General features: G+C 31.9%; 2 protein-coding genes across 2 annotated transcripts; both read right to left on the bottom strand.

The window, feature by feature from the left end:
- Window positions 1-380: 380 nt before the first annotated feature.
- LOC149545670 (uncharacterized) lies at window positions 381-1,635 on the bottom strand. The gene is made up of 2 exons (XM_089794278.1): window positions 1,137-1,635; window positions 381-937 (listed from the first exon to the last, which is right to left on the bottom strand). Exons 1-2 carry the CDS (start codon window positions 1,369-1,371, stop codon window positions 585-587), a joined length of 588 nt encoding a protein of 195 aa, XP_089650404.1. The 5' UTR covers window positions 1,372-1,635; the 3' UTR covers window positions 381-584.
- Window positions 1,636-8,802: 7,167 nt separating this feature from the next.
- Window positions 8,803-10,060, bottom strand: LOC149545669 (uncharacterized). Its single transcript, XM_089794276.1, has 2 exons — window positions 9,545-10,060; window positions 8,803-9,358 (listed from the first exon to the last, which is right to left on the bottom strand). The coding sequence occupies exons 1-2, from the start codon at window positions 9,942-9,944 to the stop codon at window positions 9,006-9,008; spliced, it is 753 nt and encodes a 250-aa protein (XP_089650402.1). The 5' UTR covers window positions 9,945-10,060; the 3' UTR covers window positions 8,803-9,005.
- Window positions 10,061-17,127: the final 7,067 nt, after the last annotated feature.

Genomic DNA, 17,127 nt, shown 5'->3' with positions numbered 1-17,127 from the left:
AAATTATGAAATTATATACACTTATACGTTTGTCTGAGCTAATAATAGAGACACGTGACTCTAAGATATTTAAGATAAATTTAAAGTTCATTTTAACTTTTTAACATATAGAACGACCGGATATCCCATGGACACCGAATATGACATATCGCTTTGTTGAATTATTTTTGTCAACTGGCTGAATTGACAAGGACCTTATTACTCAACCTCCGAGTGGCATTAAATTGACCCGCGATGAAATTCATTGAAATGGATTTAACCCTCGAAATTAATTGACATGTTTCCAATAGTACAAGACGTTATAAGCATTGCATGGACATTAAATTCCATTTGTTCTTACTCATACCGCATAATTTGAAGAAACGAAGCCTGTCTATGCATTTTAGATTCAACAGTATCTTTTATTTCCATGCAAACTCTGTTACTAATAGAAAGTATTACATAAGCTAGCAATACCAGCTCAAGATTTGCACATGAAAAATATAATGCTAGAAATTGCATATTAAAATGGAAGAAAAGCCTACTTTTAGCTCTAGTTCAAGGGCCCACTTTCTACTGAATAAAACATGTTTAACATATAAAACCTATGTTCTAACAGAGATGGGGAGATCAGCCTTGAATGTCGAAACCGTGATAACAGATGGCAGAAAGCTCAAATACTCTGCACTACACTTGTGCTCCTCACTCTCCATTTCATTAGTTTTACTTCGCAGATAGTTGGAGAAATCTGAGCCCACATTGTTGCACACAATGATAGTTCCTTTTCCAATCATTCCTCTCTCCTTAAGCATCAAGAAATCTGACAAGTAGCTTTGCTTGGAGTGATCCATCAATATGAAATCTAAGTGTGGAACACCTTCATCATCTAAGATCTCACACAAGTCCTCCACTTTGTCACTCAGAGTTCCTTCCATCACTTCCACCTTTGATGCAAGCCCTGAGGCAAAACCAAAATAGAAAAAGAAAATGTGAAAAACAATTGTTAAAGACAATGGATTCTTTATAAATTTAAATGGAACAAAGTGTCTAAGAGAAAACCCATTCGATCTCTAATTCTATATTTGCACTTTCAAACATTGTGAGCATCCTCATGCTTATAATAGCATTCAAAAGAGAAGAAAAACTATAAAACTTACCTGCATGATTTATAATTGCTTTGGCAACATTGCAATTATTTGCATTCATTTCTATAGAGATCAGCTTGCCGCCAGGCTTTGTCATCTTGGAAGCAATTGTAATGGCTGAATACCCACAATATGTTCCCAGCTCTAATGCCAATTTTGGTTCACATCTCTGAACTGCAGATTCAATAATGGAGGCTTTCTGCTTGCCAATGTTCATCATCCAAACATTCTGAGTGTAATCATCCATGGCAGCCAGCACAGACTCTGCATTCCCTTCTTCTGCCTTGTTAAGAATGTGGTTCAGCAGGGCTTCTTCTCTTCCATCAGGGGACTGCCCTGTTAGCCTTGCCTTCCTGCTTGTCAGAAACACAAATTATGACCACAGCCTTGAAAGCATCTGTGGAACCATCATTCTAAATCTATTGATAAAGGAAACTTCGAAGAAAGAACAATAGGCTTCAAAAGAAAACTGTAAGAAAGCTTAACGTGGTAAATATGATGGACAACTGGTAAATAGATCTTGTGATGCAGTTCTAAGCTTGCTTACATTCCATATTTATAAGGGTGATTGGGCATATGTTTGATTTAATATTCCATTTTGTTACATATTATTATTTTTAATGTTTAGAAAAGGGAACAAGTAAACTAATAGACGAAGTTATTCCTCGTTTATACCGACCGACCAGAACAGGCGCTGTGCACTAGTAGTCAAAAGAGATTTGATTTAACGGCTACGAAAGTCGAGTTGGAGACGATATTCCACGACGTTTTTCAGGTGTACTCTTGTTTGCGAGTTAAGATTATTCGATACGCGGTTTCACACACTTGTCTTTTGGCGTAGGAAGGTTGAGTGTCTTTGAATTGGGTTCGTTTGGTTGAAAGAAGATAGGAATTGGCTTTTTCAAAATCTGGATTTGAAATTGTTTGTGTTTGCTTTAAAATTGGCAAAATAGAATTAGCCTGTCGGGCTTCTAATCTTGCCTCAAAACCAGGTTTTCTAACTTCCTACTACCAAGTAAGAATTGAAAATCAAAACTTGCTTATGTTTTTTAAGGAGTGTAAAAACAATAGATTGGACTACTTTTTGAAATTCGCCTTCAACTCCAAGCTTACGCATAGAAATGTGTGTTCACACGCATCTTCCAAGTGAAACAAATGGTTTAAGTAAAATCCCAAAAATTGGAATGAAGATTTGCAAAACTTTGATTTCGCTAAACTAAGGTTTGTAGAAATCTCGGTTTTTTAAATTCCATGAACCAAACAAACCCTTATTAAGGGTCTGTGTGGTTGGTGATTGAATAGGGAATAAGAATACACATTCTTATTTTGCTTCTAAAATGAACTTATGTCCATTCCAAAAAATAGCTCTATGTGGAAAGGAAATGAGCTTAGGTTAGTTTGGTTGCAAGCATAGGAATTGAGAATAAGAATGACATATTTCAATAATAGATATTTTTTGAAATGGACATAAACTCATTTTAGGGGCAAATTGAGAATATATATTCCTATTCCCTATTCCAATTGGTGCACCAATTAGAAAATAGAAAACATATTCCTAATTTCCTATTCATATTCCATCAACCAATCGGTTAGAAAAATGTTTATAAGAATTTGTTTTTACAACAATTCAGTTTGTTTCAGTTCTTTTTAAAAGTTACAATTGTAAATTTTTTTTATTTTTTTTAATTTTATTTAGTTTTAAACTTATTTTGATAAATGTTTTAATATAATTAAATAAAATTGTAAAAAGCTAGGTTTTTTTTTTTGTTCTATTATCTTTTTCAGTTACACTTACTTTTCATATGTTTAATATTATTTTATTTCCATTCATATTTATGAAGATAACTTACCATTTATCATATCAATACTTGTACTTACATCTATATGTTCCTACATGAATATTAATTTGAGGCCAATCTTGTGCAAAGTGTCAACAATTGTGTCTACTAGGAAATTGATGTTTGAAATTTTGAAGAAAATCATGTACTTAAATCATGTCTCTTATCTATTTATTTTCATTCCTACCTTTAGCTAAGTTGTTGATGTTTAACATGATAAGTTCTAACGCCTTCACTATTAAACACACTCATTGTGTAGTAATATAATGGAAGACTATCTTGATATTTAGGTATTATCATTTTAGGAATATTTCAATTTGAAGCACTTAAAGGAACCTAGTGTTGTATTTTAATCTAGGGCACTAGGAGGGTATTTGTTTTCAATCTTTTATTATATGACAATAAAGCTTCTTTAATTGAGTGTGCTAACCTTAGAGAGCATCACACTTGTGATTTGTAAATCCCATTAATGTACTTTTATTCAAAAAATCTCATTCAAGTTTTAAAAAAATTCTAGCTCATTATTAGATAGGAGGACCCTAATCTCCTTCCTTGTTTGTGATAATGATTGAATCCTTGGGAATAATTATTGTTGAGACAATCAATTATGATAGATTAACATGTATTTTTGCTACTTTACTAGAACCTCCCTATTCACATTAACAATCCATGAATGTCATTGTTTTTAGATGTGTCAATTAGAGAGACTAGAGAACTCAAATATATTTGGTATTATTTTGATTTGGCTTTTGAGATAAAATGTATCTTCTAAAGTGCACAATTTGGTTGATGAATACTCTAGATCAGTGATTGATCAATATTTTCTAAATCCATCATTGTCACATGGGTGATCCTCCTTCCAAATGCTTGGGTCACTTCTATAAAAAAAATGATTACAAGATATCTACAATTAAATCACCCACTAATCAAAGCCTTAATTTGTGTCAGAAATCTAAATAAGACTATGAAATCCATTAAAAGTTTCACCCCAAAGTGCATAAAAAATTAATCCTTGCAATAAATCATCACCTACAATAACTTTACTATGATCATGGAGTCTTCCTTAATTTCCTTTGTTTTATTAATGCATCCAAAAATATTTTTTTAGTTTCCTTGGTAAGTACAAGATCACATTGGGTCATAAATAAGATCTAAATAGTAGAAATGTGGCTCTAACAAAGCTATCAATATCAATTAAACATGTTGGATGCTTTCAATGACAATGCAGATTCTCAACCCACTTGAATGAGCTTTAGAAATTAGTAAAACTTGGGCAAGCATATTAAACTTCAAGGTTGAAAAGGAAGCCAAGCTAAAATAAGATGTGAAAAAAGGTATCATTTTGAAAACGGAAATTCTAGTAAGGAAAAATATTTTGGTACTCCAATATTAGAACCATTAAAATAAACTTATTTTAGTATTTGAAAATATTAGTCCAAGTCCAACTCCAAAATACTTTTGGTAAGGATCAATGAAGTTGTGATCTTACAAGGTTTAAGGAAATAACCATTCAAAATGAATGATACAAATGGAGAATCAAAACATTGATAGAAATTATTGTAATGAAACAAAGAGCGTCAAACCTAGATGACTAACATGACAACTATGACAAATCTAGAGTCTAACAAAACCTATATTTTGACGAGTTTAATTAATGTTTGAACTTGATTCTCTAGACCAAGTCTGTGGTTATCTTATGGCAACGAATCATAATAACCTAATAGATAAGGAATAATGGAGAAAGCTAGGGTAGAAAACTAGAAAGGAAATCCTTGAAGGTTTGGAAATTTGTCAACCTAATTAAGGAAATAATATCTATAGCTTCAATACTTATAATTTCATAAAAACATTTGGTGATAATAAAGGATAAATAATGTCCAATGACAATGTAGGATAGATTGAGATAAGTTTTGATAAAGAGAAAAGTAACATTCAAAATATCTAGAATCAATATATAATGTTAGAGGTTTGGTTGAGCATGTCATAGATTATTTTTGATTAAATCAAAGTAGGTTTTGTAGGAGCCTTGAAACCTTTTACTTCAAAAGCACTTAAACATAGTCCATTAAGCCCAATTACACAAAAAAACCCACAAAAGGAAAGATTGGCAAAATAATAAAAGCCACCCAGAGGAACCATTACACACCTAAGAAACCAACAAGTAGAAAAAAGACCAAAAAAAGAAAGAAAAAAACAAAAACCAAAGAGAAAACTAGACTAGACTATTTAAAACCTTAGCAACTTCAATCTCCCATCTCTCCATATCTTTTGCATCCTTCTTTATGTCTTGAATGTTCTTCATAGAAGACTAATCCTTATTTTTGGTATTCACTCTTGTCCTTTTTCTTGAGCCAGAGGAAGCATCCCTAGGACTATATGTTTCATTCCCCACCTGAATAATGGCTTTATCACTAATAGGACCTTCCATCTTGCCAACAAGGATCCTAAGGTGATCCAAAGAGGCCTTCAGAATTTTGCAACTTAGATGTCCAACACTCCTCAAAGCTGCCTCCACACAACCATTCTTGGCAGAGAGGAAATTATGTCCTCTAGCTCCTTAAGTCTAGACTCATCCCTTTACTTAGTAATCAAATCCTTTCTCATACCAATTCTCTAGCCCACACCCTCCATAGATTTTTTCCCCATTTCAATACAACCTCAAGAATGTCAAATTTACTCTCTATATCCCACAACTTAAGATTAATATATTTAATCTCATGAAAGGACCATTTGATAACCCTATACAGATATACCACAGCATTTATAGTAGCCTTAAGAACATAATTACATTGTTCACATCTACAATCACTAAGGATAATAATGGAGAGATCAATCAATGACTCCAAATAAACATTAACCCTATCAGCTATGGCATTGGCAATTTATTTTTTTATCTACCTAGGAACCCTAGGGAAGGAGAATATTACCATTGGGCAAGGCAACATCCTCTATATCCCCACAATTAATATCTTCAGCTCTATGAGGTGACAATATTGTTACTTTTTTAGTAATCTCCTTTGACCTATTTATCTTGTTAGAGAAATGAGACTTTTTCTTCTTATGCTCCCTAATCTCCTCCTTTTTAGTGTCCATTTCCTCTTCATCCTCATTATAATTATCACTAGAAGTAACTTCCCCTTTTTTATTCCTTTTCTTTTACATTCCTTTCTTGTGAGTCTTAGGAGTACTTTTTCTTTTAGATGAGGAAGCCATTTAAACACTAGCTTCCCAATGAAACCAAGTAACAAGATATAGTTGGACATTCTTTAAGACAACTCCTTAATATTCTCCTTGAGCCCCATGTCCAAGCAGCCAATATTTGCTTTCACTTGTAAGCCCAAGAATTGAATGCTTTGTCAATATTCAATGAATATCATATGACCTCAAAAACACTAATTCATCTAGTGATCTAATTGATCATGTGCTTATTAGACAATGACACTTTAATGTGCAGCTCACATTAATATCACAATTATATATTTGCCTTCCGTTGGAAAAAGACTCATGTATCCTAATATGTGGCATCCCATTTTGACATGGACATCAACATTAAAAAATAATAATTAATAATCATAAAATTTCACGTGTCTTCTCAACAAGATCAAGTCGTCTATAGGTATAAGATATCTTTGGGATCTTAACCTTAACCTTGATCAGAAAATTGATATTGTATAGACACAAAAGTAGTTTAATTCCAAAATTTTGTTGGGTTGGTGTAAGGCTTCTCTCTACATGAATGACTTGTTTTTATAGATTATATATATGGGGTTTTTTCAAGGCTTCAATCACTTCATTTATGTCTCTGATTGTGACATTTTAGGTCCGGATTATTTTTTCCTGGGTTCTCTGGTTATCCGTGGGATTTTTTGGTTTATTATCAGCAAGATCTTGGGTCTCCTATTTGATTTTGTCCTATAACAAGATTAATGGTTACGTAGCATGTCGCCTCCTTTCACATTGGTTCTTCTGCAATATGTATGGAGAACCCTTTCAACTCCTCTATTAATTCGATGGGTATTTATATTGGCAGTTTGTTTTGGAGAATATGTACTTATTGCTTCTTGTCTCTTTTATGGAGTTTACTTCAAATATTTTGTTGCTATAGTCGCAACTATATATTGTTGTTTGTTTATTGTTCAATTGTAAATTGGAGAAAGTTATTAGTTCTATGTGAGATGTGTGGAGGTAACGAGTGCACATCCCTCTACTATGTTGGGAATAGAGTGATATCTTTTCTTATAACTCACAAAAGATTCTAATGATTTTTCAGCTCATTGCTATGGAATTGAAGAGGCTATAGTAGATATTCTATATGGACATTAGCTCAAACATAACTCAAATGCTTTATTTATAGAGGTTATACCTAAAGTTTTAACCATATGTATGCATTTATTGCAGGATACTTGCTTGGCTCATGGGATACATTGTTTCCCCTTTACTACTTGACCTTGCCTCTCAAGTTATAAAATTGATTCTACAACTTTCTCTTTGGCTTCTGATTTTTCTAGTTGTGTTTTGTATGGTGTACTTGTAAAATTTTTAACTACTATTTAGTTCAATGTTCTATTTATGATTATCATCAAGAGTTGAGAAATAATATTGGAGTGAGCATCACCTAGATCCAATGAGTGCTAAGTGTTCCATTTATTCTCATGAGAGATGGATTCATGTTGAATCACTACTCATGAAATATAGGTCAATGAGTTTGACTCAAAAAATCACACAGTTAAATCCTGATAGAAATATCACAATTGGAGAGCTTGTTGATGTATTAGTAATTTCATCCATTTCAATAACATTTGATTGTTTTAAAGGTATCTAGATAATCTAATTTCCTTGTATAAGAAAATATTCTATCTGATCCATCATTCATTCTATTTGTTTTTTATTAGTTCAAATTTTGGTGGATAAATTATGGCCATAAGAAAGAAAATGAGGGTCCTTGATGTTGATTGGTTCCCCTCTCCTTCTATCTTCTCCTCCCACCTCTTCCTCCCTTTTTCTCCTTTGCTATTTATTTCTTTTTGTATTATTCTCTTCTTCTTGTTTAATCTTTTATTGTATTATCTTTGCCTATGATGATTATTGCTTTTGTGGTTTTTCAAGATAACAAGCTTGAATTGTTGGATACAGACATTTTGTATTTTTTGTTATAAGTAAGTGATTGACTAGCTTGTTTTGAGATTTTTGTTTATATTTATACTTCTTTATACTCTTCTTTTAATTATGAACAAATTCCAATAACTTACCACTTTTATTGAAATAAGAAATAGATTCTGAAAGTAAAAATTCTGATTTTTTAATATCATTTAAAATTACAACCACAATTCAATATTACTAGGTATACCTTTTTAAATTAATTTTTACAATAACTTATTTAAATTTTCAAAAATTAAATATCCAAAAATATCCATGATCATTTCTTAAGTCAAGTTCAAATAAAAATTAAAGAGACGTGAAATATTCTATATTTAAGATATGGGCGACGCTATGAGGAAAGTTCATTTTTCTTTGAACATATTCATGCCCCTTTATATAGAGATCAAAGATTAACTTTATATAGAGCAACCACATATATCTTATGGACAAAGATTATGACAAAACGACATGCTGAACTTTCTTGTCACCTGGCTGAAGTGGCAATGCTCTTTTTTTCGAAACATCCAATATGATAGCATTGACTCACAGCGTAGGACCAAAGCAATTCTGATAAATCCAAACTTCGTAATTAATCTATATTATTTCAAAAATTGGTAACCATCAGGTGGATGTTAATTTCCTTTCGCTCTTATATTGCATCATCGCAAAATATCAAGTTTGTCTTCGCATTTCAGAAGTAATAATAACAAGATTCTTGTATTGCTACGTAAACTCATTTATTAGTAGAAAGGATTACATAAGCTAGGAGTTCCACCTCGAAAGGGTGGAAACAATATGAACAAATATAATGCTAGAAATTGCAGATTAAGATGGAAACAACACCTACTTGTAGCTCTAGTTCACAGACTCACTTTCTATTGTAAACATGTTTAACACATAAAACCTATGTCCTAATAGAGATGGGGACATTAGCCTTGAATGTTGAAACAGTGATAACAGATGGCAGGAAGCTCAAATACTCTGCACTACACTTGTGCTCTTCACTCTCCAATTCATTAGTTTTACTTCGCAGATAGTTGGAGAAATCTGAACCCACATTGTTAGCCACAATGATAGTTCCTTTACCAATCATTCCTCTCTCCTTAAGCATCAAGAAATCTGATAAGTAACTTTGCTTGGAGTGATCCATCAATATAAAATCAAAGTGTGGAGCCCCTTCATCATCTAAGATCTCACACAAGTCCTCCACTTTGTCACTCAGAGTACCTTCCATGACATCCACCTTTGATGCAAGCCCTGAGACAAAACCAAAACATGAGAAGAAAAAGCAAAAATAGTAATTTCCCTACAATTTCAAATGAAAGAAAGTGCCCAATAGACAACCCATTTGATCTCTGAGGTTAGATTTACACTATCAAACATTTTCAGCATCCTCGTGTTTATAATAACATCCAAAAGCGAAGGAAAACTAGATAAACTTACCTGCATGATTTATCAATGCTTTGGCAACATTACAATTACTGGGATTCATTTCCATGGAGATGAGCTTGCTGCCAGCCTTTGTCATCTTGGAAGCAATTGTAATAGCAGAATACCCACAATAACTTCCCATCTCTAGAGCCAATTTGGGTTCACGTCTTTGCACTGCAGATTGAAGAATGGAGGCCTTTTGCTTGCCAATGTTCATCATCCAAACTGTTTGAGTGTATTCATCAATGGCAGCCAACACAGCCTCTGCATTTCCTTCCTCGGCCTTGCTAAGCACATAATTAAGCAGGGCTGCTTCTCTTCCATCAGGGGACTGCCCTGTGAGCCTTGCCTTCTTGCTTGACACAAACACAAAGTATGACCACAGCCTTGACAGAATCTGTGGAACCATCATTCTAAATCTATTGATGAAAGAAAATTCAAAGCAAGAACAATATGCTTCAAGAGAAAACTGAAAGAAAGCTTAACGTGCTGAATATGATGTACCAATGGCAAATAGAGCTTGTGATGATGTTCTAAGCTTGCTTACAATCTATATTTATAAGGGAAGAATATGCATATATTTGATTTGTGATTCCATGTTTTACATAATATATTATATTTTATGTGTACAGAAGAGAATAAGTAAACTGATGGACGAAGTTATTCCTCAATTAGACCGACCAGGAAAGAGGGCGTGCACTAATAGTCAAAAGAGATTTTATTCAACGGCTACGAAAGTCGATTTCGAAACTGTATTTCACGCTGTTTTTCAGGTGTATTCTTGTTTGCGAGTTTAGAGATTATTCTATACATGCTTTCACGCAGGTGTCCTTTCACGTAGGAAGGTTGAGTGCCTTTGAATTTAGAATTGAGGAAAAGAACTGAGCTTAGACAACTATATTTTAAGAAAAGTTATTAAAATGATTTTTTTATACGACATTTTTAAAAACTTATAAATATAAGCTTATATATTTATATTATTTATTACTAGTAGTTTTGATTTATTTTGATTGAATGATTTAATATATTTATATACTAGCAATCACATGCTTTTGTACATGCAATGAATGTGCCTATAAGAGATGAGATTTAAGAGAAAGATGTAGAATAAACATTAAATAATGTTAATATAAGTTTTTTTAAAATAAAAATACAAAAATAAAAAAGTTGAAGATTAAAATATAGATATAAAATTTACAATATTTAAGAAATTTGAATATTACTTAAGAAACATGTTCAATAATTTCATAATTTTTACAATTAAATTCAATTTATCATATATGAAAAAATTAATCATTAAAAAAAAAACCATCAAAAAATTTATTACAAAGAAATACAAAAAAATAATATGAAAAATAATGACATCTCTAACAAATATTCTATTGACTAAATAAATTATAGAAACTGAAAAAAAAATATTTAAAGAAAAACTAAATTAATATAAAAATAATAATTTAAAGTGATTTAAAAACTAAAATATAAATTAATTTAGAAAATTAAAAGTTTAATAAATAGAGATCACAATATAATCTAATGTCGAGATCACAAATAACTATTTTTTAAATAAATAAGAAAAAAAAAACAATAGTTAAAAATGGATATTTAAAATATAATTTTATGTGGACAAATTAGATTATTAATAATTTTTAATTTAAATAACATAATATTTATTAAAATATTATAAATAGATTAATAAATATTATTTATTTAAATTAAATTTATCAAATATCATTTTAAAAAAAACTATCAAAAAAACTATTATGAAAAATATATAATATGTTTAACAAATATTTTATTGACTAAATAAATTATAAAAGCTAAAAAATAATGCTTATAGAAAAATTTAAACTAATATTTAAAAAAAAAAAAATAATTTTAAAACTAAAATCTAGATCAATTTTAAAAATCCAAAGTTAAATAAATAGATCACAAAATGAGCTAATGTGGAGATCACAATTAATGAATAAAAAAAGAAAAATAATAGTTAAAAGTGGAGATAACATTCTAGATTAATTCTCATCTTTTTATTTTGTATTCTTGAAAAAACTTATTCATATTGTGCGAGTTAGCTATTTTTTGGATCTTAGTTGAACTAGATGGTTGAGCTTGGTGGTTGAGGCTTGCCTCCCCTGCTCTGATTTTGCACTCATTTCTTTTTTTTTTAAAAGTTAAAAGTGGAGGGAGATTTAAAAAAATGGCCAGTAAATAAGTAATGGGAAATTTTTTTTAATTTTCTGGCCAAACTGACAACTTTTTCGGCCAACTTGCAAATTTTCTGTAAAAAAAATAATTTCTAGGAACAAAGTTCCCACAAATAGCCTATCGGCTAAATTAAGAAATAATTTGGTTCTATAAAAACATAAGTTATTCATTTTTTCTATTTTTTATATATAATAATAGAAAAAATCAATAACCTATATTTTCATAGAATCAAATTTTATATGTATATATATACATATACATATACATATATATAATGAATGAATGACTTATTTTTTTATAGAATCAAATTATCTTTCAAAAAATGAGTAACTTATGCTTTTATAAATTATTTCTTAATATATAAATATATTAAATCATTCATATATATGTATGTGTGTATGTATGTATGTGTGTGTATGTGTGTATACACATATACACACACATATATGTATAGATGTGTATATGTATATATACACACATATATATATGCATATATACACACATACATATACATATATACATATACATATACATACATATAGATATGTATATGTATATAGATATACATATACATATACATATACATACATATAGATATGTATATGTATATAGATATACATATACATATGTGTGTGTGTATGTATATATGTATATATAATATATATGTATATACATATATATATATGTGTGTGTGTGTGTGTGTGTATGTGTGTAATCTTATGTTTATTCATACATATGAATATAATTCATCATTTATCATATCATTTCTTGTGTTCATATTTATATGTTCATTATCCACCTTAATAATAATACACGATCAAATGTGCTAAGCATGGGCAATACTATATCATATAAAATTTGATCCTTGAAATAAAAAAAAATTATTTTCAAATTATGTCTCATACCCATTTTATATCATTCCTACCATAAGCTACACTAATGATGTTTCATGTGACCTATTCTTATGTCTTTGTAATTTATGTACTCATTGTGCATCACTTTGTATGGAAGACTATCTTGGTATTGAACTATTGTTATTTTAGGAATATTTTAATTTGAATCACTTAAAGGAACCTAGAGATGCATGCTTATTTTAGGACATTTGCATAATTAAAGTGTATTTATTTTCAATTTTTATGGGTATAGGCACAAAACTGTGTCACCCTTTTGTAAAGGCTAACAAAAGTATAACTATCCATCTTCAATGACATAAAATTGGCCTTATTGTTGATGTAAATAAGTATTTACTATTTGCACTTTACTTAAGTTTACTTAGGTTAATCCAATATTTTATTATTTATTTTCTGAGACACTTAATAGTTTGCATACTTTCATGAGTTGTCATGTTGACAACACATGGTGTCTACAACACTGGGGTTTGCATCATTAATTGAGTTGTCATGTAGACAACATAGTTATTCGCACTCTCATTTTAGCACATGTTGTCTACAACATAATTTTGTGTGCTACACCATTGTAGGCTTAAACTCTCATCATCTCGCTTACTTCTGTGCTTAATGGAGGATAACCCATATCTGGTGGACATATGCCTAGTTGTATGACTTATCATGTTGCTGACTTCTATGCATTCTAGAAGCTTTCTAGAGGCCTTTATAAATAGACACTGCTAGTGTACTTTCAATCAATATTGAATGAATATTTTGTCATTCTGGTCTACCCTCTTTGGTCTATTTCAGCTCCTTGGTCTTGGGTGAATTTTGTGCTAAGGCAAATTCTTACATGATATTAGATCTCAAGGAGATTCTCTTCACATAGTCATTCGAGACTATTGTTGCTTCAATACCTCGACCTAAATCTGTAAAAATTGGGAGCATCTAGAGCCAAATCGGACCTCGCCATTGCATTTGGAACATCAATTCATTGAAAATCGGCTATAAATTCGTCTATGCTGAGCCAAAGTCGATCATGAGGCAAATTTTTTTTGCAAACTGGCACCCGAAGGCCCAATTTGCAATTTGGGTATGGTCGTTTAATCAATTTGTGCATTTATTTTCAGATTTGAATTTGAATTTATTCTTTTCATTTTCAAATTTGTGAATTTTTCGAAAAAAAAAATTGGCCTTACAAGCCCCTATAGAGAATTTTTTTTTTGCAGAACTGGACAGTCACACCTCGGCCCTACAATTTGTGAGGAATATTCTATTTTATCAGCAACATATTCCAATTTGGTGAGCATATCATTTTACAGTGATCGCACAATCCACATCCGACGGTTCACCAAATTTTTGGCTAAAATCCAAATCTAGCTTATCAACAATTAATTCTAGCCACAACCCTACCAACTTCCAGCTTCAACTATACAAAGGTTGATGGCTATGTTTACTTTATTGCTATGGTGCTTTCTTTTCATGGACTACATAGGTTAAACCCACAAAAATCCAACAGCCTGCAAGAAGATTTTTAGCCCCCGCAAAAGCCTACTGATAGCAAAGAGAAATCTGGCATGGCATAATAGAATTTTCTGTGAGGTTTTGGTGACCAGTGATGCCCTATTTTTTGGCCTGCTAAATCTTGTGCACCAGCGACGAAAGTAAATTTCCAGCTCTTGCATGTGATTACAATCCAACCTGCCTATGCCACGTGTCTTGCAAAGTTTCCACCACATGGACACAACCTTCCAGACAACCTGAAGCCTACCTAGCACATGGCCAACCTGCCACAAAAACTACTAGTCAACAACTGACATGCATGCCAATACACGTCACTACCAATTCAATGACAACGTACAAATCCAATTAGCACCATATTGTACATGTATGCCAAAGACACATGTCTTCTATACATTATGTTGTACAATTCTATATCGTGTTGATGTCATCCTGACATCATGCTAACATCATCATAGGGCCCAGATATGCTAACATCATTAGTTCATGAGCCCAAATTTGATGACCATTTGACCATCATTCAAGGGTAAAATAGAACTATTGCAACGATCATATGACCATCAAATTTAACCCTGTCTTTTGCTGATTCATCCCCTTTCCAGATTGATTTTTGATTTTGTAGTTCGAATTTAGGAGGTTATATCTCAGTCATCTAGACTCCAGATCAGGTGCAATATTTTTTGATTTTGGGTAAAATTTCCTAAACTTTTCAGTGGTGTAGCTCTTTTCTAGTTTTGATGCATGGATTTGTCAGAAATTGCATCTTTTGGTGATTGTACCTATCCAATCTTATATTTTGCAACTTCAAATGCTCCGTACAGGCTCATCTAGACATGAAAATAGGTTTTTTATTTTTTTATTTTAAGTGTGTTATTTTTCATCCACTTTCCAAATCTGCAATTAGGTTATAAGGTTGTGTGGAAAAAAGTGTCACTTTTAGAGTTAGGTCATTTTCTATATTGTAATGCTTTAATATATCTTTAGAATTGTTGTATATTTGAGATGCATTGTAATGTTCCACTTTTGAATTCCATTAGGAGGGTAAAAGGCAAAATCAAAAGTGAACTAAGGCCAAAATTGGCAAGTGGCTATTATAATCACACTACATATAAAGTGCCAAAAGCATCTTTTTTGGGGTGGTTTCTTGATTTAGTGAAAAGGGGGGTTGTTCTTGGTGTTGTATTCCTCTTTTTTGCAATTTTTAAAAAAAAATTACATCATGGAAAATTTTTAATTTTCAAAATTAACTCCACATAACTATGCTACATGGTCCTTCAAAATGTGGTGTCATTTAATGCATAAAGGAGTTTCTCAATATGTAGATGGTACCCTTCCTAAACTAATAGGTGATCAAGTATCTGCCAGTGAAATCATTGATTGAAAAACAATGGATAGGAAAGCCCTAGGTGATATTTGTTTGCAGGTAGAAGACAAGATCATATATCAGATTCAGAGGTCTCACACATCCAAGGAAGCTTGGGATACCCTCCAAAACCTATATGGTAAAGTGTTTGAGGAAGATGTTTTCAAAATTGAAGATGAGCTTGTCTCTTTAGATCCAAAGGCATTTGATTCCATATAGGATTTTATTATAAAGGTGAATGAATTAAGAATGAAACTAGATGATTGTGGGAGTTCTACTAAAGATGACAGGTTAATCTATCTCATCCATAATAAGCTGCCATTTGACTACTCCACATTTGTTTCTACTTATAACACCTCTAAGACTACTTTAGGGTCCGCCTATCAGAAAGTATCTTTTGATCATTATGTTGAACTATTGGATAAAGAAGAAAAGAAGTTGAAATCAATGGGGATTCTCAGTTCATCGAAGTCAAAGGCATTGGTGGCCAATAATGAGGGTTCTCAAAATTCAGCTAGTCAATCTTCAAGTAAAGGAAAGGGAAAGAATAAGAAGTGGAAGAATAACAAATCAAAGGATGCAGAAAAGGAAACACCACAATCAAATTAACAAGGCAAGTCTTCGAATTCAAATAAGAAGGGAGACAATAATAAGGACAAGACAAAGTGTGCTTATTGCAAGAAATTGGGTCATGAAGAACATAAGTGTTATCATAAAAAGATTGATGAGTTGACAACCATCATGAAGAAACATAATGTTCCACTGTCTAATTCTTACAAGGAGAAAGGATCTTCTTCAGGTTCATAGTGCAAAGGGCAAGCACTCATGGAAAATTCAAATTCGTTAGCGGAATGGATTCTTGATTCAAGTGTCTCATATCATATGGGTTCTTCAAAAGGAGATTCTTCTTCATTGAAGCAATCAAAGGTACCACACATCTTTGTGGGAGATGATACAAAAATGGAAGTTGAAGGAAAAGGAAATGTGGAGATGGAAAATGGAGATGTTCTCTATGTTCCAAACCTAGGTTCTAATCTCCTCTCAATTTACCAAATCACTCACCTTGGAGATGGTCATAAAGTTGAGTTCCTTCCTAACTCAATAAAGGTACACAGTCTAAAAGATGATTCATTGATTGTAGTGGGGAAAGTTAATCGTGACAAAAAGGTTGTATTCTTTCTCTCATTTTGTGCCTAAGTCTTCTCCACAAGCCTTGTTGACTCAATCCAATTATGGCATGAGCGGTTTGGTCATCTTGCCTTCCACTATCTTTAGCAACTTTGCTTAAACAAAATGGTCAAAGGTCTACCTACAATCAACTTTTCTATAGGTGAACGTTCAACAAGTTCAGTGGATATGCATCCAAAGGAGAAGTTACATAAAGGGAAGTCTTCAAGAGCACTAGTTGTTCTTCAGTTGGTTCACATGGTACTAGCAGATCCTTTTGTAGTGACATCAATCAGCCAAGATCACTACATACTTACTTTCATTGATGACTTTTCACATTACACTTGGTTCTACTTTCTTCATCACAAGAATGAAGTGTTGGACAAGTTTCTATCCTTCAAGACTCATGTTGAACAACAATCAAGGAAAGCCATCAAAGTTTTAGGGATGCACAA

Source organism: Cupressus sempervirens, chromosome 7 (assembly GCF_028749045.1).
Source record: "Cupressus sempervirens isolate cs-2001-9-10 chromosome 7, ASM2874904v1, whole genome shotgun sequence".
In the NCBI taxonomy this organism is placed as follows: domain Eukaryota; kingdom Viridiplantae; phylum Streptophyta; class Pinopsida; order Cupressales; family Cupressaceae; genus Cupressus; species Cupressus sempervirens.
This window is presented reverse-complemented; position numbering and strand designations above follow the sequence as displayed.

Excerpts from the sequence above, each read along its gene's own strand:
- LOC149545670 (XM_089794278.1), bottom strand. The coding sequence starts at position 1,371 with ATGGATGATTACACTCAGAATGTTTGGATGATGAACATTGGCAAGCAG. Across the intron at positions 938-1,136 it reads AGCAATTATAAATCATGCAG|GGCTTGCATCAAAGGTGGAA; the intron begins GTAAGTTTTATA and ends GTTTTGCCTCAG.
- LOC149545669 (XM_089794276.1), bottom strand. The coding sequence starts at position 9,944 with ATGATGGTTCCACAGATTCTGTCAAGGCTGTGGTCATACTTTGTGTTT. Across the intron at positions 9,359-9,544 it reads AGCATTGATAAATCATGCAG|GGCTTGCATCAAAGGTGGAT; the intron begins GTAAGTTTATCT and ends GTTTTGTCTCAG.